The sequence below is a fragment of the Abramis brama genome, assembly GCF_963993115.1.
Source record: "Abramis brama genome assembly, chromosome: 19".
NCBI lineage: Eukaryota > Metazoa > Chordata > Actinopteri > Cypriniformes > Leuciscidae > Abramis > Abramis brama.
Genome location: NC_139981.1, coordinates 12526728 through 12549029, shown reverse-complemented (window position 1 = coordinate 12549029; position 22302 = coordinate 12526728). Strand labels below are relative to the sequence as shown.

Sequence of the window (22302 nt, the reverse complement as noted above, 5' to 3'; positions counted from 1 at the left end):
TATTGGTACAAGATCAGACTGGTTTGTTTAAGGCCAACCTGAGAATTTCTACCCTGTTATCTTGCAGTCTTATCTTGACAAATCTAAAAAAAATAAAAAAACAAAAAAAACCTAACAAAAATAAAATAAAAAAAAACATGCTGATCATCACAGATGGTAATGACCCTTGTGGAAAACCCTTCACTGCCTTTAATAAGTTTGGGTCAAATGTTATTATAAAAAAGTATCTTATGCTCACCAAGACAGAACATTTATTTAATCAGAAAGTAAAAAAAGTTGTGAAATATCATTACAATTTAAAATACATTTTCTGTTTTAATATATTTAAAATGTAATTTATTCCTGTGCGGGCAAAGCTGAATTTTCTGCATCATTACTCCAGTCTTCAGTGTCACGTGATCCTTCAGAAATCAGTTTAACGGATCCTTGCTGAATAAAGCATTAGTTTATTTCCCAAAACTTTGAATAGTAGTATATATTCATTATTTTCTGTGAAATGTGCATCCATTTACATAAAATCATCACACAAAATGCAGTTGCATTATGCTAAAAAGGATTACCGGTATGCATAATAGCCAGTGGCATGCCTGTCACATTGATGTGCTCATTCATATCCTGGCAGTGAGTGCAGTCTCATTCAGAATCCCACTTCCTGAATAGCCTGTAGCTCCACATTTATTGGCCGGCCAGCATGTTCACATGTCCCGCCCCCTTTGTTTGACCGCCCCTGCTACCCTGCACCCAATGCACTGTTCTGTTCCAGCGAGAGACATCTCCTCCTCCCAACTGCCCGCTAATGCAGCAAATGCTTGCACCTCACCTAACGGGCATAGGTCAGCTCTCTCGACACAATAGTACCAGCAGAACACCAGAAAAGGGTGTGGGTTTAACAGGGGTAAGTGTGTACTATTTTGCTCAGCACCTCTGAGTGATTCAGTAACATTTTAAAGCAGAAGTAAGAGTCTAACCAAGATGACAAAACAGATGTTTGATTTCATGTTGTGATTGTGACATTGTGAATGTTATGTGCATTGAAATCGTAAGGTGTTTTGTCTGTTTAGACTGAATGTGTATACATTCCCTTCCATGTGAGGCGGGACAGTGGTGCAGGAAATCAGAGTCATATGATAGCCAGACAGACTCTGAGAGCAGATCAGCAGTAAACAACTGAGACATGTTGAGTTTGTGATGTACTGTTGGTCAGCAACTGTATTACAATCAGCTTTTATTTCCTGCAACATTTAAATCAGTTAAAAGGTGTGCTATTAGTTCTGTTAAACATGTATATCCATCTATTTAGAACCAAGCATGTTGTCTGTGTTCAGTGGATCCAGACATGTATTCCCCTCAGAGCCTTCACCGATGGGGCATCACACATAGCGAAAGTATGGAGCGTTTGGCCTACAGTCAAGGTAAGCCTCCAGAGCTTAATATACTACGTTAAAATGTACAAAAGTGTATAGTTATAGTTGTCTGGAACTGCAAACCTACACTTCTGTTACTGGCATAGACATAGTCTACAAGGAGAATAGTAATGACTCAGCACTAGTGAGGTCAGCAGAGGTTGTTAGCATTCATTTTAATTTCCTCAGTGTGAGAACTGTTGGAGTAACACTTGCACTAATAAAAAGCACCTACTTTTATATTCATTAACTTTTGATTCATCCCGGTGACTCGAATAACTAGAGTATATTCACGAAAAAGTTATTGATTTGTTCAGTGGCCCTTTTTTAAGGTGCGGACACATTTAATGTTGTTTGGTGAACTTTCATGGACTTAAATCCAGTCATTTTAATATGAATTTGCGTGAGGGTGAAGAATTTCCCAACGCAGATGTTGGGTTCATGTTAGTCACAAAGCATTGACAAACAGAAAGGTGCTTGGTTTGAAAGAGCCGTCATTAGGGTAGGCTACTTTTTGCCTCATGTTTTTTTAATAATATGAATGCTGCGTTCCATTTACCTCGGAAGAGGGATGTTGGAGCTGGGAATGATGTCACACTCGAGTTGACCTTCCAGTAAACAGGTCGGAAAACTAATGGATGCGTCCAGGCAAACCTTTGTTGTTCTTGCTCTTTTGGAATGCAAACACATAATTATTTTGCACAGAAATGTCCAGTATCATGTCCACGAATAGAGGTTGGATAGTAGGCTACTGTGTGCACCACTGAGTTTATTGAGACACAGGCAAACAGAAGTGCTAATAAACCATATATTACTGTTTCACTATGGTTGATGCTCTGAGCAGCCATATTAGATTCTAAAGTTGGGGTTGTTGCTGTCCTCCCGAGTTGCAGTCGCAACTCAAACTTAAAATGTTTTCACTGGGAACAAAGAATTTCCCACTTTTGAGGACAAATGGAACCCACTAATACTACTCTTGCGGCCTAGTGTTTTTCACATAGCCTATAGTATAAAAGTATATACTTTTATACTAAGTATATACTGAAAACGAGAAACGAGTAGTCTATAATTTATTTCAATATGTGTGCTAACAAATCTACTAAGATACTTAATTTAAGCAATGTTGTTTTGATTTTGTCTTTGAAGAAAGGATTGATAGATATGATTGATATGAGAAAAATGTGTCCACACTGAAAAGATTTGTTCTAAAACACATAAGCCTATTCTTTCACGAACGAAACACCACCAATTTCCTTAATTCCCCCCATTACGACAAACATAATTTAAGAAATACTGGTAAGTGGTAGTGAATATTTCATAATTTTCCAGGACAATGTTACATACAAACGGTAGAGGGTAGTATATCCATACTCTTCCACTGAATTACGTCTTTTTAATGTTATGACACCACCCCTTTGCTGCAGACGGATCGTGCAGGAGTGCTCGGGTGTAAACAAATCTACAATCTAGGCATTTGTTCTCCAAAGACATGATGACCATATGAATGGAAAACAAACGTCGCCTTTGGGGCGTTGACAAGGAGCATCACATGGGAAAGCGCTTGAATTTCGTCGTTAACAGTTTATCAATGCCGCTCAACACATCACAGCCGTGGTCGTTAGGTGAAGCATTATCCTAACTGTATGATATTCACTTTAACGATGGCGACACCTGCAGAACAGGACCTTGTGTTGGCGGAAGCAGAGAGCAACAAAGAGAGAGCGCAAGTGTTCGGTATCCTCAGATTGCAGGAGGATAAAGCGGCCGGTGAGAAAGCGAGCAGCGCTGCCATGAAATCTGGAGACGGGAGATGGCAGGCGCCCATATTCGCTTTAGCCAGAAAAGCGTCAGAAACCTTCTCGGGTGGCATTCACGTCCTGCCCAAAGTGATAGAGCCTAAAACATCGCCTTTTTCAGAAGAATGGGGTGCCAAGGGTAGGTTATAGATGACATTAAAGCCCGTGTTGTTCAGACGTAGCCTAGGTGTATGGCAAGCCATTCAAACATTTATTGCTGAAAACTAAATCCAAGACAAAAAAACCCCTTAGAAATGTTGTTTTTTTTGTTTGTTTTTTGTTAATTATTTTTATTGACTAAAAAATTCTTATACAGTTAAAAAAAATATTTATTAAATAATGTACAATACTAATTAATATCCAGTTAGTTGTCATTTCTAATACAGTTGTATTGTAATTGTTGCTAATTAATATACGCGTAAGTTAATACTTAATCAAAACAATCACTTTAGTAAAGTTTATATTATTTTCTGTTTTTTTTGATAAGTTAAATAATTAATTTAAATTTAAATAAATATACTATAAAAATACAGAAACAAAATTATTTTAAAAGTAAAGATTCTGAAAGTATTGAAAGAGATGCCATAATAATTTAATAAACCTTTACAGAAATAACAAAACATATTTTATTATATGATATGAGTAATATCATATTTTTAAATGTGAGGGTTTCATTAGAAATATGATTATCTTTAAGATGGACACCCAACTTAATATATGATATTTATTGTCTGAATCATCGTCAACAAATGGAAAATTCAGCTAGCTATTTATCATATTAATTATGAAACTGAAAAAACATGAACAAGATCTTTGTCTCGAAATAGTCAATAGCCCCTTTCACACATACATGTGTATGGAGATGACGTGATTACTCCGTGCTGTTTACAGAAAGCTTTCTAATAGTTTTTTTTATATAAATATGCGCCAGTCGCCAGATGATCATATTTGACCGTTGCGCCACGTCTCGCAGCTTTTTCAACATGTCGCGCTCGATACCCTGCCTTCTTTTCCATTCATCAGCGTTGTGGCTCTGCAGTTGGATACAATTATGCATATCTTGTGTTTTTAAGAGCAAACACGCGTTGTTTTATCCTCCCTTTATGCGTGTCACTCAGATGTCAAAAAATTTTGTCAAATTGAACAGATAGCGAAACTAAAGTGCTTCTCCTCATGCGGGTGGATGAAGACAATGGCGCGGCATTTAAAGATAATTTCCGTTAATTTTAAATTAACTGACATCACAGAATTTACTGGTATTTTGGTGCTGATGTGTGAATGGTCTCTTTCTGGTAAAAAGCCAGAATGTTGCTGTTTGTGTGAACAGAATATTTGTGTATTTACCGGTAAAGTAATTCTGGTTGTTTTACGGTAATTTACCTTGATTGGTGTGTGAAAGGGCCTAATAATTTTATAGATTCCCATTTGCTACATAAATCTACAACATTTTAAAAAGCATTAAATATTAGATTTAAAAAAAATCGCTTTCCTTGATTGCGTCAAGGATTAGCCAAATTTCCACATGCATAGTCAAACAAAAATAGATAAGTTATTTTCAAGAAACATGCTAAAATGGCTTGCCATACATCATTTTCCGAATGATGTCATAATGGCATGATGTCATGAAGACTGCCTTGTTGTTTTGTATTCATTTGTGCATAATAAATATGGGTGTTTTATAACTACTAAGCACCAGGTCATTCATACAGTTGATGTGCAGAATGTTTTTTTGTTTTTGAGATAGGCATGTCAGTCAAATCAGTATGCTGTTGATTTGTCATGATTGGTATTTGTCCCCAATGACAAATAGCCAAACTGATAGTGAATGGATTAACTAATAATAATTATAATAATAATTATAATTATAAGAGGTTATTAAACAGAGGATAAATTATTTAAGTGATATATTATTATTTAAGTTATTTACCCCAGAAGTCTGATGGAATAAAGCTTCATTCTCTTAGACCAAATAAAGTGGCAATGGGAACCAACAACATAAGCGGGAAGTAGATTACCAGTGCCAGTATGGTTGTTAGACAGCGCCTGTCTGAGTATGTTTGCATAAGAATTATTGATTGGCCTGATGGTTAAAAACAGGGTCCAATGTATCACCATGTAAAAACTGATAAGGATACAACTTACATCCATTTATGCAGTAAACACAAAAAGTACTGCTTATTAACAGTGTTGCTGTTAAGGCCTGGTGAATGACAGTGCAGTCAAAACCAGCTATAGCTCTTTTAAGGGTTTGTTAAAATTTAAACTCAACAATTCAAAGTGTGGTCACATGTTAGTCCCAAGAAAACAGCCAGAGGTTGAAGTGCTGTGATGAGTTTAGTGTGACTGTTGTTTTTTGTTTTAAATGTTATTGAACCACAAGAACTTGATTTTGGCTATAATGATGTCGTTTTTGGTATGATATATATTTGTCTGTGGGCGGTGTCTTCTAGCCTTACGAGATCCTATGACAATGGAACGAGCAAACTTGCTTAATATGGCTAAGCTTAGCATCAAAGGCCTGATCGAGTCGGCTCTGAGCTTTGGACGAACTCTGGACTCTGACTATCCGCCTCTACAACAGTTCTTTGTTGTCATGGAGCACTGCCTGAAGCACGGTCTCAAAGGTATGTTCAACCATCATCAGACAGCCAGCCACAGAGAACCATCTGTTAACCAGTTATCATTGAAAGTTCTTATGTGCTTGCTTTTTGGTAGGATAGCTGATGTAGTTAAATATTCTCTGTAATCAATATCTCTTATATATGTCCATAGGCCTATGTTAGTGTTATTCTACAGATAGCAGCTAATGTTATGCCTTGTAACTTTATAATAGGAAAATAAAATGAGGAAATGCTTTTTTTACTCATTCTCAGCTGTCAGATCATCTGAGGTTCTTGTCCAGTGAACTATTTCTGCCACAAAATTTGAATACTGTTTTGAATGGCGTTTCATCAAAATCTTTGCATGCTCTGTATGCCAGATCGTAGCCCTGAATTGTTTAACAAACACGTTTGTCTTCATCTCCCAGTGAAGAAATCGTTTCTTGGGTACAACAAGTCGTTGTGGGGGCCTCTGGAGATGGTTGAGAAGCTGTGCCCAGAAGCAGGCGAAATCGCAGCCAGTGTACGGGACCTTCCTGGCCTCAAGTATGTGTAGAACTAAATATAATTTTCGGCCTTACAGTTACATTGATTAGTTTGCATGCAAATCTGCAGTTTTATTTAAGTCTAAATGAATTGTTCAAAGACTCGAATTGAATCAATCAAGTCCACTATATTATAAATATACACATGCTTTCTCGCACTCATTCTCCAGTGCACTGAGAGGTGCCTTTCAAAATAGGGAAGTGCTAATTTCAGTTCTAGTTCCTTGATAAAACTGAAACTTGCAACTGCAAGTTAAGCCTATTTCCAGAGTCATGCATATCACTGTCTGTATGTCTGTCTATCTATCCTGAAAATGGTTGTATGTGCTTGTTAGGACACCACTGGGCAGAGCCAGAGCATGGCTGAGACTGGCACTGATGCAGAAGAAATTGGCAGATTACCTCCGTCTCCTCATCACCAGGAAAGATATACTTAGGTTAGGTTTTTTCCTTTCTATACCCTTAATTCTTTCTTTCTTCCTTTGTCACAATAGTTGTGGGGGAGAATTGGTGATTAGAGAAGTGATAAGATGCTTGAGACAAACAAGTTTTGTGTTTCCTGCTCAGGGTTCGTTGTGCTTGCTAGAGGGTGTGCATCACATGTCGCTGTCTAATAAAAGCACTTCTGCTGACTGAGATTTAAAGGGATGGTTGGGAGGAATTTCAACCTAGGGTCCTTTGCACCATGACCTCGAGCCAAACACCCCCCCTGAAGCTTTTTTTCCCTTGGTCGAACATTATTAAAGTTAGAGCTTATTTAGAGATATCAGCCGAATGGCTTAGTGCAGGCGCTAATGGATCCAAGGTTGTATCTTGTAAATTACCCCACTAATAATGCCTGTGATGGTACCAAACTTCTACAGTAGTACAAAAAGGTTCTGTACTCATAAAAAGAGGCATTGGAAAGTTTGTAAGTACATAAGGAGTTTATTTAAATAATACTTGCCTGATGGCTCATACTACCGCTAACCCGGACGACGAGGTCACTTCCGTGATTTGGGAAAAGCCTGTAAAAGTCCTGGCAGAACGCGATGCATAAGGATGTAGTGTAACGACGCCCAGAGTATAAAAACGTTTCGCTGAATTTTGAAAGTTTTATAAATGCTTGTATTTTCAGATCAACACTTAAAAAGTATTTCAAATCTCATCTAGTTATCAATAAATTTCTATGGAGTGTTAAATTCACTAGCTTTTCCCTTAAACTTGTGAGTTTTGCAAAGGCTTTTACAGGCTTTTCCCAAATCACGCAATTCTTGTTCTTCTCAGAATTGTGAAATATGAACTCGGAATTGCGGGGAGAAAAAGTCAGAATAATGAGATATGAACTCGAAATTATTACCTTTTTTACTCTTTTGTTCCGTGGCTTCCATAGACTGCCACTGCAGAACTGAACTGTCATTTTCTGCCACCCGGTAGGCTCCGCCCACAAAATACATCATCACTGTTTGCAAGCACCCGAATGGTTTATTAAAAGACAAGAATAAATATTAATTATAAATGTATTACTCCTTTGCGCATTCTGTCAGAACTAAAATAATGAAACAGTTAAATGTCATCGTAATATCATTGTGCGTCACAGGAACACAACAAATTCAACACAGTGCAATTTTTACAATGGAAAAACAACACATGATCAATATGAGGCACGGATATTTATGTTTTAATAGACCGTGTGGATTCTTCAGAGGTTTGTTTTCAGATTATGAAAAAATGGAGCCAGAATTTAGATGATAGAAAATTGTCTTTATTTTTGTTTTGACACACCAATGATAAATGTCAATATGTTTGTGTGTGTGTTCAGTGAGTTCTATGAGAACTCAGCAGTGATGCTGGAGGAGGAGGGAGCCGTCATCGTTGGTCTCCTGGTGGGACTTAACGTCATAGATGCCAACTTATGTGTGAAGGGCGAGGACCTCGATACACAAGTATGAACATCGTATATTGGACGTTTTTAATTACCTGCCGTCTGGCTTCTGTTTGAGAAATATTAATGCCTTGTATTGGAATCCACAGGTTGGTGTAATAGACTTCTCCATGTACTTAAAGAATGACATCGATGACTATAGAAGTGAAGAAAGGTAAAAAAGTATACTTGGTAGACAACATATTTTAATGTGAAGGGACATTTAAGTTGAATAAAAATTTGATTAATTTATTACATGAAATCATTATAATAACCTTTATGTATTATTCAGTATGAATAACCATCATAAATATGTTTTGAATAGAAATGGACAAATTGCAGCTATTCTGGATCAGAAGAATTATGTTGAAGAATTAAATAGGCAGCTGAAGTAAGTTCATGCTCTTTCTAAAGCTTTTGTGATATACTGTATTTAAGATGAGTGATTTTTGCTTTTCAAAACAGATTAAGTTTATCTACAACTTTTGCCTTTTAAGTTCTACAGTTCACGGCTTACAGGGACGCGTGGAGTCGTTAGAAAAGTCCAACTCCAAACTCATCGAAGAGGTACTGTTGGATTTCAGAAAAATAAGTCTGATATGTGGAATAGAAATACTCAATACTAACTTTTTTTTTATTTCAGTTGGCAATAGCAAAAAACAACATCATTAAACTACAGGAAGAGAACCACCAACTCAGAACAGAAAATTCTGTAATTCTTATGAAAGCACAACAGCGTCTTGAGGTATTGTTATATGTTTGTATTATACATATTGTATACAGTGGGCATTAAGAGAGGTAGATAGTAGTTAATGTGCACATTTTGTAATATTTAATGTGTCCCTGAAAAATATCATTGAGTTTTTATGATCCTCCAAATCACCCCATATTATAGAGAATATTATAAATGTGTAGTATATTTCATGAACTGACCCCCCCCCCCCCCCCCCACACACACCTTTTCAACTCCTCCAAGCCATACACTATATTCACTATGTACTCTCTATTCAGCTTGCAGAAGGAGATTTGAACTGTGAGCTGGATACATACAAGCAGTCAAGGCAGGGCCTGGATGAAATGTACAACGAGGCAAGACGCCAACTCAAAGAAGAATGTCAGCTCAGACAGGTCTGTGTTTATATAAAAATTTACCTGCTGTTCAGATTGTGCGGTGGCACTTAAAGAGGTCAAACCTGTTTTTGAATGTATCTGTGGCTTCAAGGATGTGGAGAACGAGCTGGTTGTGCAGGTGAGCATGAAGCAGGAGATGGAGATGGCCATGAAACTGTTGGAAAAGGACATTCATGAAAAACAAGACACTCTGATTGGACTTCGGCACCAGTTAGATGAAGTTAAAGCCATCAATGTGGAGATGTACCAAAAAATGCAGGTAAAACATATTGTAATTGCTCCATTTATTTATTAAGTGTTCTTCACAATTTGTGGTTAAAATATGTTGTAATCAAGCCATTTATAATAATCAACAGTCTTCAGATGACGGCATGAGACAAAAAAATGACATGATCGCACGGTTGGAGGAGAAGACCAATCAAATAACGGCAACCATGAAACAACTAGAGCAAAGGTAAGAAGCGGTTCCTGATTTATTTTCGATCATGTCGAGCATAATGTTTAGTCATCGTATTCCTGAAGTGCATTAAGAGCATTTTTAATCATTTTGAGTGTTTAAATAGCCTGATTTCTAACCTTTATTAATTCAATGTATATAACAAATTTTATTCAAGTTTAAGGAATCTTTTGTTTCAGCTCAATTCAAATGAATGTTTTTATTGGCAGATAATAGAATATACACTACAGTTCAGACGTTTGGGGTCTGTAAGATTGTTTTTTAAAGAAATTACCACTTTTATTTGGCAAGGACACATTAAATTGATCAAAAGTGACAGTAAAAGCATTTATGATGTGGTAAAAGGTTTCTATTTCAAATAAATGCTGTTCTTTTCGAACTTGATCCTGAAAAAACACCAAGAATGATTTCATGCGACGCTGAAGACTGGCGTAATGGCTGCTGAAAAATCACCTTTGCCATCACAGTTATTTTATATTGCAATATTATTTCACAATATTTTTACTGTTTTTCTGTTAAAAAAAATGCAGCCTTGGTGAGCAGAAGAGACTACTTTTAAATTTTACAGACACCAAACGTTTGACCAATGTAAATGTATTTCAGGATATGATATCTGCTTTTACAGACTAAATCAAATTAGTGTGCACCGATGGTGCTTTTGTTTCATCAGTGGAACTGGTTTTCTGAGTGTCTAGATACCTGATAGCATCCAAAGGACTTTGCATGCTTGATTTGACTTGAAGGCTCATTGAATGGCTTTCTCTCATCTAACCGCTCATCCTTTAGCATTTGTGTTATTTTCTTGTGGTGATGTGGTGCTGTCATGTCCACTTCTCTGTCCACATAAATCATCCTTCCCTTTCTTCTCCGTTGATTTATCGCCATCGTATTTCTGATGTTTTATGACTGCACTGCTTAACAAGTTTTCAAAGCTTTGAGATGAATTTGAAATTCACTGATATTTACATCCTCTTTCCCTTTTTGTTCCCCTTTTCATTTCTTTTTTTCTCATCTTCTCCCTTCCTCTAATTCCATGTTTTCGCCTCAATCAACGAATAGCGACAAAGACCTACTCAGCCAGACGAGAACTCTCGCTATGTCGTTTGTAAAATGCGCTAGCACAGATACCGAGCACCAATACAAACTTGTCAAAGATATTTCCTTCTGATATTAAGCTAAATTTACTCTTTGTTACTTAACACTAGATGTGTGGCGATATGCAGTGTTCTTGAAAAGTGACGAGTTGATCGTTTTCACTAGCCTGTTTTTAAGTTTTATTTGATGATGGTTACTGTTTTCCACATACTATTTAGTGAGCAAATCTTTCTTGTGGTTCTATAGCATAATTATTTACCTGTAACATTTAACAGTCAAAGATATGACATGGCTTTTATCACAGTCTTCAATAAATTTGATGTTGTCAACTACTCGTACCTGTTTACTTGGTGAATTATTTGTCAAAAAAAGTTAAAAAACAAAAGTAACCTCGACCCGTATGAAATTTCAAACTCATTTCAGCTTTCTGGCTTTTCCCGCAGCACAACATTTCTGTCATCTGGCTCTGTTTTTTGTTCTCGCTCTGTCTTGGCTGTTGAATTATGGCCATCTTTTTATTTTGTATCCCATATGTTCCAATACATCCCCGTCCATTCCATTACATTCAGAGCCGTAGTTTTACCCAGTTGGTTTGAATTACACCAGATTGCAGGATGCCGAGAGGGAACGCGCCAGTGCCGAAGACGGGGTGCGCAAATTCAAGCAGGACTTCACGAACAAAGCTGACAGTCTCCAAAAGCAGATAGTCCAGAGAGAGAAGCAAATGTAAGTTTTGCAACAATTAAGTCCATGTGGCTCACATTAGAATGAATCACTGTGTCTCATTTATTAAGATGCTGAAGTGGAAAATAGTATGATTTTAGCTGACGCTTTCTGTTTAGGATGCAGCTGGAAACAGACTTGAAAATAGAGAGGGATTGGCGGCAGACGTTACAGAATGAATTAGAAAGAGAGCGAGAGACCATCGCCCAACTCGCTGCTGAAGCACAGCAAATCAACGGACTCAAAAAAGTAAGATGAATTGCTCCTGTCTCAATTATGGCGAGAGAGATGAATCTAATAACCATTAAAGGGATATTCACCCAAAAATTCTGTCATCATTTACTCGCCCTCATGATGTTTCAAACCTGTATGAATTTCTTTCTTCTGCTGAACACAAAAGAGGATATTTTGAAGAATATCGGTAACCAAACAGTTGATGGGTCCCCGTTGACTTCCATAGTATTTTCTTTTGTTCGGTTAACCATGTTCTTCAAAATTTCTTCTTTTGTGTTCAACAGTAGAAAGAAATTCATACAGGTTTGAAACAATTTGAGGGTGAGTAACTGATGACAGAATTTTCATTTTTGAATGAACTTTCTCTTTAAGGCCACAATAAATCTGTATAAAGACAGATGCTTGTATCATTTAATATGCTTCTTTGTGGATGCCTGTCTTGGGCTCTGATGTATCTTCATGTCCTTTCAGGAGTTTCACAGGTTGCAGGATGAAAACACGCAGCTGAAGGGAATTTGTGAGGAGCAGGAACATGCGCTGGAGGAACTGGGCTGCAAACTCAGCGAGTATGTACGATTTAAACGTCAGTGCCATTTGGGAGCCTTCAAATCATGTTATTCTTTTACTGATGCACACATTTTTCTTGTTCAGGTCAAAGTTGAAAATTGAAGATATAAAAGAAGCCAACAAGGCACTTCAGGTTTGCGTTTAATCATTGTTTCAGATAAAACAAACAAAATGTTTTTTATGGACATGTGCCATGCTTTATATCAGAGTAATCTGAAACCACCACAGTGTTTCTTTTGTAAGAGAATTATCAAAGTTTAATCAGTCCATTTGTCCCACATGTTCATATTAATAAACAAATTATTTCAGGGTGGACAGGTCTGGCTGAAGGACAAAGATGCTACGCATTGCAAGCTTTGTGAGAAGGAATTTTCAATCTCCAGAAGAAAGGTCTGAATCAAAATGCAGTTCTGTAAAACACAACAGCTTGCTGTCAGTTCTCACACATCCACACTAATTCAACTGCGCTAAATAAAGAAATGTACTGGCACAAAGACGACATTGGATTTATGCACTTGAAAACATTTCCAGATGAAGATTAGATGACGCTTGAATGAAAGACTGAGTTGACAAACCTTGATGTCATCATGAAATGAAAAATCTTTTTTTTTTAAATGCATGTTATAGATCTTATTGTGAATCTATATAATGGATCCACTGATAGACGGCTGCTTTCAAACGCTCCCGTGTGTATCTGTGTAAGACCTCTGTGAAGACAGGTTTTTGAAGCGTTGATCATTGTAGCCAATCACAGCGCGTGAACAACACAATGGCCAATCAGATCAGAGGTGTTTAAGAATCCGTTCAACAGCACTCGAAATGCTGGTGTCGTCACTTTTTAAATTTCAGTACCGACTTTGGCAATACTAAACGAAGTTCAAAACGTAGGTTCGGGAGGAGCCTAAACATTCAGTCCTGTCAATCATCATTACGAGCATACTATATAAGCAGCAGACACCACGCCATCTCATTGACAAATTCTTCCGGCAGCCCTCCTCCTCCAGTAAATTATCTCTATCCTCTTATGCGCCATTCCATCCTAGGGGGGTTTTAACTCGGGAGCTCAAGCTGAGCCTTGGGTTCGAGCCTCCTCCAAGGACAGCAAGCCAAGTTAGTTTACTGTATTAACCTTTAAGGCTGAACGGGCAGGCGAACTAGTGAATCGTTATAGTTGTAGTGTGGACTTCCCTATTCTCATAGAATTCACAAAGCTTTAGCGTTATATTTATCATCTTTGGTGTGATTGCCTTTATTCTGAAAACTTCTGCATTATGTATTTCTTTCTTCCATGAAAAACAGCTAAAAAGTAATTCCCCAGAGCAACTGTTTGGATGAATCCCAGTTTAACATTTGTGAAGATTCATTTTGAGTCTGATCCCAAAAAACAAAACAAAACACTACTGGCCCTTTAATTGAATGCCCTCATGATCTCCTTTGTCTTTGAACAGCATCACTGCAGGAACTGTGGGGAGATCTTCTGCAATGCCTGCTCGGATAATGAGCTCCCGCTCCCCGCTTCACCTAAACCCGTGAGAGTCTGCGACACCTGCCACGCTCTGCTCCTCCAGCGCTGCTCCTCCAATGCAACATGAGACAGAAATGACAGCACATCGCCACAAGGCCAAAATCAGCTTTAAATCAGACACTACGCTGTCCCGCATCGTCGAAGTGACCAAAATGGATGCACCCGTTTCTCTGTTTGAAGTTTACATTTCACATAGGAAAAAGCCTTTTGACACAGAGCAAACTTAATGGCACTTGTGTAGATGGCCAATGCAGTGTTTGTGCGCAATGAAAGAAACGAGTTTACAAATGGATTACTGACTCTGAATCCCTCCATCTGGGCTGCAAGTAGACAGATTTAGATTATTTATATTAGTATAACACTCCCATGCATTGTAAATATACTTTTGATATGTGAAGGGTGAACAGGTTTCATTCCTCACGAGTCAAAAGTAAGCAAATGCAGTTATTTGAAGGGATGTCATTTCTTGAGCAACTATATTTCAAATTCAGTTGAAAGAACCTTACATTCATGTGTGCCTGTATAACAAGCCAAACTGATAAACAGGGATTTGACACATTTCCCTGAATCTTGATGGGCAAAAAAATGTGTGTATATACAAGTAAAAATGTTGTCAGTGCCACTCAAGCATGACTGAGATAGATTCACATCAAATAGCACAGAAATTATGTTCTGAATATGGTGTTCAGGTTTCTTGTCTGCAATTCTGTATTTAACAATTGCAGATTTTCCTTGGTAAAGAACTGGAACACTACTCACTTTGAGTATTTCTGATAACTTTTGTCTAAAAAATTTCAAAATACAACTGTTAACTTAAATGTGAGATTTATGTATGAACTGTACATATGCCTTAAACCACTAAAGTTGATTATAATTCCACTTCTTGTGTGATGTATCTTATAGGATCTTAAAATTTTGGTGCTGAGGTACATACTGTACACACTACCATTCAATCTGGGGTCAGTACGATTTTTTTTTTGTGTAAAACACATTGTTTGTTTTGAAAGAAATGAACACTTTTATTCAGCAAGGACACATTAACCTTGTGAAGCCTGACAGAAAAATCTTATTTCTTTTTAAATCTAAGAGTTTAGTGAACCTTTCTATTATACCTGTAAGTGTTTTTTTGTTGGCTTTTGTGGCTTAAATACTAAGATATAGGATAATGTGGAGTTTGAACTCGAGGAAAAAACACCTCAAATTTATTGAGGCCCAAACTGAGAAAAAAATATGCACTTTGGTGCAGCTGCTGATATTTATATTCCCAAAATGTGTGAAAAGCTTTTAATGTAAATCAATATTTTTTATAATATAGCAGACTTGCATAACATGCATATGAATATCAGTTATCACTCTATATCTCCCAATAATATAAATGTAATAGATTGTGATCAACTTTTGATCATGTTGATCGTTTAGAGGCCTTGGAAATATAAAGTAGGCTTTATAGGGTTAAAGCAATCAAAAGTGACACTAAAGACCAGCAGAAGAGACTCATTACTGGCCCCCACCTTTTGAACGGTAGTGTAAAAAAACTAGAAAACAAAATTTGAACAAGCTACACAAATCTTCTTGTGTACTGGAAAATATAATAATAAATGATTGTTGCCATTTGTTCGATCTAGCTCTAATCCAAGACCAAGACATCACACTTTATTCTTACACGACAGTTGTCTTCAATGAACATTCTCTGGTTAAAAATAAAATATACCAATAAAAGGTTTTATTCCATGGATGTGTACATTTCACAGGTTTCATTTAGAAATTTTACTGAGCAGCAAAAAACAGGTAAACATCCAAAATGATGTTATTGCTTTAAAAGTGCAATCTCACACTCAAAACTTGGGAATCAAGCTATTCATAACCATTTTTGAGTTAAAATACATACAAAGAGCATATCTTAGACCAACACAGAATATGTAATATAAAATTCAATAAGCAAAATGTACAGTAGCCGGTCATATATATATATGCAACAGCTAATTTTCTCAGGAACATGTGGAAACATATCCGTACAAAAAGATCTTCCAAGCTGGAAGCTCCAACTTTTGGTTGAAAAGTGCATGTATTGCAAGCATCCTCAGTACATTTCCCTTAGTCCACTTCCTCGAGAGCCCATGCCACCAGAGTTGCCATAGAAACCACCTCCGCGGCCTGCAGTTTTCATGGCCCCAAAACAAAAGACTCACATTTGAATGTTTGCTTCACACCTTCTCATCCATAAACTTCAACAAAACTATTACATAATAACCTCTACAGTCATACTAACCCATTTCAGACGGCCCACTTGAAGTTGAATTCAGGAAAAGCTCAATGTAACGATGCTCTACAAAGAGGATGCAATGATAAATGGGATGATGCAAAAAACAAACAAACATAAGGACAGTGATGCAATTTGACAAAGACAGAGGTTTGGAAATGAAAACAACTTACGCATATGATTCTTGTCCTTTGACATGGCAGACACAGCATTTTCATGAGACCTGAACTCAACATCTGCCTCTCCTGTAGACTTTCCATTGGGTCCTACATCAATGTGCACCCTCACAGGGTTCAAAGGGGCAAAGAACTGAAAAAGAAAATAACATTTACACAAGGGCAATAAAAACTTTGCTTTAAAATATTGTAAGGGTATTTCCATAAGAAACGGCAACACTGTGGTGTTTCTTACATGTGCAATATCTGCCTCCGTAGCACGGAACGGTAGGCCTCTCATGTGCACGAAATGGCCGCTGTGAAAGCCAGAGTTTGAATCGCTGCTGTAACCATGATCCCCCATTCCTCTTCTTCCTCTATCACCACGCGCACGCTCTTCAAACACGCCGTTACCAAAGCAGTAGTTGTTAAAGCCATTGTAGTTGTCAAACCCACCATATCCTTATGAAGGAGAGACAATTCAATACTTTAATTTGAGGTCTGAAACAATAGACAGTCAGTAACAATAGCAATAGGCAACAATAGCAAAGTCACATATAATCACTTCCTGTCAGCAAATACGTAACTATTCAAAAGTGGGGGAGATATAACTCTGATATATAGCTCACCAAGACTGCATTTATCTGATCAAAAACACAGTAAAAACAGTAACACTGAAATATTACTTTTTAAAGTAATTGTTTTCTTTTTCAATACATTTGAATTTTCCTTGGTAAAGAACTGGAACACTACTCACTTTGAGTATTTCTGATAACTTTTGTCTAAAAAATTTCAAAATACAACTGTTAACTTAAATGTGAGATTTATGTATGAACTGTACATATGCCTTAAACCACTAAAGTTGATTATAATTCCACTTCTTGTGTGATGTATCTTATAGGACCTTAATATTTTGGTGCTGAGGTACATACTGTACACACTACCATTCAATCTGGGGTCAGTACGATTTTTTCTTTTTTGTGCAAAACACATTGTTTGTTTTTAAAGAAATGAACACTTTTATTCAGCAAGGACACATTAACCTTGTGAAGCCTGACAGAAAAATCTTATTTCTTTTTAAATCTAAGAGTTTAGTGAACCTTTCTATTACACCTGTAAGTGTTTTTTTGTTGGCTTTTGTGGCTTAAATACTAAGATATAGGATAATGTGGAGTTCGAACTCGAGGAAAAAAACACCTCAAATTTATTGAGGCCCAAACTGAGAAAAAAATATGCACTTTGGTGCAGCTGCTGATATTTAGCTGCTGTAATGCAAAGCTTTTCAGCATTATTACTCCAGTCTTCAGTGTCACATGATCCTTCAGAAATCATTCTAATATACTGATTTGCTGCTCAAGAAACATTTCTAATTATTATCAATGTTGAAAACAGTTGTGCTGCTTAATATTTTTGTGGAAAGAGTGTTACATTTAAGGATTCTTTGATGAATAAAAAAAACAGCATTTATTTTAAATCTTTTGTAACATTAAAAATGTCTTTACTGTCACTTTTGGTCAATTTAATGTGCCCTTGCTAAATAAAAGTATTAATTCAATTTATATATATATTAAAAAAAAACATTAGTGAATTAGCCTTTCCATCTGTTAATTATTATTAAAGACTAATAAAGTAGCATACCGCCACTGTAACCACCTCCGCTGCGCATCTGGTCCAGGACGGCACCTCCCCTTCCAGGCCCGGTCCCAAAGAAGCTCCCGCGTCCCATCATGGGTCTGTCATATGGACTAGGCCTCTGTCCCATCATCCTCCGGGGTACTTCGTAGTATGCACGCATTTCATTTCGGCTGCTTTTGAATATCTCTATGTACCTGAGTTTATTTTGAAATGCAACAAGTTAATGAACTTACAGGCTTGTTAAATGTTTAACAGAAATGAGGAGAGGAGAGACAGTATTTGGGGCCCAGTAACTAATTTCATCACAATAACTGACAATTTATTGTCAGGTATTGACCAGAGGGAGAAGTAACAAGTGTCTGAAATGCTGCCCATACTATAAAGAGTCGTTCACACCAAGGACAATAACTATAATGCTAACGGTAAAGATCAAGTCCACATCACAACTATAAGAATAACGGCACAGAGAAACGATCGTCTGCTGGTGTGGACACCGATATAGTTATTGTTCTTGATGTGAACGGGCTTTACATTCAACTGTATCTAAATTTAACTGTATCCAAAGGCCATTTTTAGACTGAAACAGAATCTTAAAAATATATTAAAGTGCCTGTTATTAAAAAAGGCTCCTTTGCTTCTGCAGTACGTGTTGCCCAACGACATTATGAAATCATATTTCTGCTGATTGCCTTTTTTTGCCCCCTTATGACAGTGTAATGTGAAATTAAACATTCCAAGAGTGATAACATGATCAAACCATCTTTTTCCAGAGCAGAAAGATGCATGACCCCCCCACCCCACATTTAGAGATGGCATTAGCACCCAGCCCAGCCCAGTCTTGCCGGCCCCACCTGTGCCCTATTCTTTCCTTGTGTTTCCCCAGAGCCTTTTCTGCTATCTCCTTTGAGGCAAACTGCACGAAGGCTTCCCCTGTGCTCCTCCCCTGGTAGTCCATCGGCAATGTTATCCCATTTGGCACGATTTTCAACCCTTTAACCCAAGGACAAATAACCCCACATGGGGAGACATGTTAAAGAGCCGCAACATTCTCATCTGCAGAAAAGACATCCCCCCCAATTGAGCCCCTAAATCATTCCCTATGGCAGACAAAAAAGCCCTAGAGCACAACACAAAGGATAAATCCATGAAATTATAAGACAATCAATCAAGAAATCATAGCACAGCTGTCTCAAGGTTGCTGGTGATATATAAATAGCATTAAAAACAACCAGAACATGCTCAATAATAGTTTGATATGAGAGTTAGAAGAGTATATAAAAAGAAAAACCTTCAAAATATGATCTGACTGACTGTATAAAAGGCATGATAAACTTTTCCAGGAAGCACTGACAATTTAAACACCACAACCCAGAAAACACAACTCAAAGATTCCTAGCTATACCTTCACGTCTAGGAGGAGATGAAGTGAAACAACAGATGTACCTGAAAAGAACTGTACAATTTCTTCTTTACTGCAGCCGAACGGCAGTCCTCTGAGACGCAACATGCAACCGCTGCCGCTGTCATAGTCTGTGGGACCGGAGCGTTTCAGCACCCAATCCATCTCACTACGGTTTGACCTGAACACTATGGGAAGGGTCAAGAGGCAGACAATATGTTTTATTTTAACACAAGTACAAATGTGCAGACATCTCATCTGTTTTAACTTGTGCTATTTAAAGTCGGTATAAAATTTGCTTTCATAATTTGCTTCTCAAATGAGAAAAAAAATGTAGGACGGTACTTGTTTGTGTTTATCAGGAATTGTCTGGTTAATTGTGATTTGCTAATTGCTGCAAAATAATGTGAGTGACAGGTTGAGGGAGCCGAGAGGAGGGGACGTTAATGTTTTGATAAAATATTAAGAGTACATGAATGTAAAAATGTTATTCCAGAAAAAAATAAGAATGGCCAATTTTAGTTTAATGGTGCCTTTAAATACAATTACACAATGGCAGAATTTTCTACATTGCGGACAAGAGTGTACCTTCGATATAACGGTGACCCATATATTTGCGATCTTTTGCCAAAGCCCTTTTAAAGTCTTCTGATGTCTTCAGCTCCACAAATGCCTCTCCACTCGGCCTTCCCTCTTTGGAGAAGGTAAAACACACCCCGTTGACTTTCCCTACAATGTCACAATCTGGAAATGAACAAAGAAAATGGCAATCGTATCTCTTTTTCTTCAAACACAGAACGCTACAAAAGATGCTATCAGTTTGAGTGTTTGCATACCAGAGAAAAAGGAGGCCACTTCCTCCTGTGTGCATGACCACGGTAAACCACGGATCCGCACCACATATCCTTCATCATTATGAGACATGTTTACCTGGTCAGGTCTGTATCTGAAAAATAAATTAGTGTAAACATGGGCTGTGCTTTCAAACCCAGTGAGTTGCCTAATGCATACCCAGATAGCACTGTGTTAACTAGTCACTACTCAATCAAAATAGTTTGCATTGTCTTTTTCTGTCTTGGCAACCTGGCAGTGTATCAAACCTAGTGAGTTGCCTAGCTAGACAGCACTGCGTTAACTAGTCACTACTCATTCAAAATAGTTTGTATTAGTTTTTTTCGGTCTTGACAACTTGACAGTGTATCAAACCCAGTGCTAAGCTGCCAACCCAAACATCATTTTTTGGCATCTCAGGAGAGTTCGCCCGCACGTTAGAACGATTGTATCACGCACAAAAATGCTATCTAGTTAGGCAGTTCACTATGTTTTGAGACACAGCCATGTTGTCAAAAGTAAGAGGCTTCAGTCAATAGATAAAAAGACAAACAATAATGACATGTCACACAAATGCAGCGTTTTGGTGAAGTTAGAAGAGTAACTTAACGTTACTGACTAGTATAAACCAACTGACATCTTATATTAAACGTCAATTAAGTTAGCAGCTAGCTAGACAACCACAAACCCGGTATGTCAAAATACAATTGCCTTGTATTTAAACTTAAGAGCAAGCTAACATGGCAAATGTTATATAGAGCATTCCAAAAGCAGGTCGGTCATGTGTCAAGCTAACCGCAAACGACAACCGAAACTGGCATGAGAACTTTAATCAAAACGACTTTAATATTAGCGAGATATTCGCTTGACAGGAATTAACGAACGACAAGTTATGCAGTTTCTAGGACGAAAACCAGCACTTCCGCGATACAAAGTACACAACATATATTTACTATTAAATGTAAATGATCAACTTATACATACAAAGTTAAATATGAAGCCATATGTGCATGAATATCGAATAACTTCTCACCGTCAAGCTCCTGTCCTCTCAGGTAACCCTGAACGGATAGTCCAGAATGATAGTCGAACTGTCGAAGTCTCGCGAGAACGCGCCTGTCAGAGGACATTGACCTCGCTGCAGGCACGCAGAACGGCCTGACGTGTGAGCAGAGGCTTCAAGCGCATGTGGCACGAGCCACGGAGGATTGAGGAATCATCAAATATAATTACTAGGCTTATATTTAATTCTGTATAATACTGCAGGGTGGCACATTCGAACGCCCCAGACTCATAATAGAGCCATGTGTACTACCGCGAGAGAATATGCAGCTCTATACAAACAAATACAGCTGTGGGAAGTAAAGAAAGCCAGTGAAGCCAATTCCACTTAGATTTCCCCCTTAAATATAAGTTACGAATGTCCATTAACACAGAGAAAATAAATAAAATGTAAATCATGCAAATAAATGAGTTTTTGACAGTGAAAATTTCAACCTTGCAAAATTGTTTATTATGAAAGAATTATTAATAATATTGAAACTGACTGGAATTCATGATACATTTGCACTTTATATTAAAGGTCTTTAATTACAATGTACTAACATTTAAATTAATCATTTGATACAATACACTTGAGTAGGCTACATAGATGTTTATGCTGTATTCATATTTTAAAAAATATATCTGCATGAAATTACATCCATATTTACATCTACGGTGTAATTACACTATTGACCCTATAACCATACACCTTAACTCACCCATAAAACTGTCCCTTACCTAACCCATATTTCACGTAGCAGTACAAGTGTCTTGCAATACAGCATGAACACAATAAATACATTGTACCAAACTATTTTTTACGCAAATACATAGTAATTAAAGACACCCAATATAAAGTGACCCTGTCCCTGATTCCTGTTAATTCTAATCTAAAAGGTAAAAAGTAAAATAGCGATAAATTACTATATTTTACATTTAATTGTTTTTAATGAGCTTTAACACTCAATGATATGGGTAAATCCCCTCAAAGAAACATTC

The 22302-nt window shown here is 37.3% G+C and overlaps 2 protein-coding genes across 11 annotated transcripts; one reads left to right on the top strand and one right to left on the bottom strand.

Annotated features, from left to right (window-relative positions):
• Positions 1 to 746: 746 nt before the first annotated feature.
• On the top strand, positions 747 to 14858 carry rufy2 (RUN and FYVE domain containing 2). Of its 6 annotated transcripts, none has more exons than XM_084092545.1 (19): positions 747 to 895; positions 1326 to 1412; positions 5650 to 5823; positions 6228 to 6345; positions 6680 to 6781; positions 8146 to 8269; positions 8358 to 8422; positions 8573 to 8638; positions 8745 to 8814; positions 8891 to 8992; positions 9259 to 9375; positions 9470 to 9637; positions 9735 to 9832; positions 11537 to 11656; positions 11773 to 11902; positions 12359 to 12453; positions 12539 to 12587; positions 12764 to 12844; positions 13903 to 14858. In XM_084092545.1, the coding sequence occupies exons 2-19, from the start codon at positions 1337 to 1339 to the stop codon at positions 14044 to 14046; spliced, it is 1899 nt and encodes a 632-aa protein (XP_083948671.1). In that variant the 5' UTR covers positions 747 to 895; positions 1326 to 1336; the 3' UTR covers positions 14047 to 14858. The 6 variants fall into 6 exon arrangements, with proteins under 6 accessions (XP_083948671.1, XP_083948674.1, XP_083948673.1 ...); XM_084092544.1 differs by having other exon boundaries at positions 782 to 895; positions 1301 to 1412; XM_084092543.1 differs by lacking the exons at positions 747 to 895; positions 1326 to 1412 and adding an exon at positions 2784 to 3338.
• An 815-nt stretch (positions 14859 to 15673) lies between these two features.
• Positions 15674 to 21369, bottom strand: hnrnph3 (heterogeneous nuclear ribonucleoprotein H3 (2H9)). 5 transcript variants are annotated; one of them, XM_084092549.1, is made up of 10 exons: positions 21293 to 21369; positions 20265 to 20374; positions 20017 to 20172; positions 19473 to 19616; positions 18881 to 19019; positions 18033 to 18223; positions 16651 to 16856; positions 16413 to 16548; positions 16249 to 16305; positions 15674 to 16133 (listed from the first exon to the last, which is right to left on the bottom strand). In XM_084092549.1, exons 2-10 carry the CDS (start codon positions 20350 to 20352, stop codon positions 16060 to 16062), a joined length of 1191 nt encoding a protein of 396 aa, XP_083948675.1. In that variant the 5' UTR covers positions 20353 to 20374; positions 21293 to 21369; the 3' UTR covers positions 15674 to 16059. The 5 variants fall into 5 exon arrangements, with proteins under 5 accessions (XP_083948675.1, XP_083948677.1, XP_083948676.1 ...); XM_084092551.1 differs by having other exon boundaries at positions 18048 to 18223; XM_084092550.1 differs by having other exon boundaries at positions 20265 to 20368; positions 21293 to 21361.
• Positions 21370 to 22302: the final 933 nt, after the last annotated feature.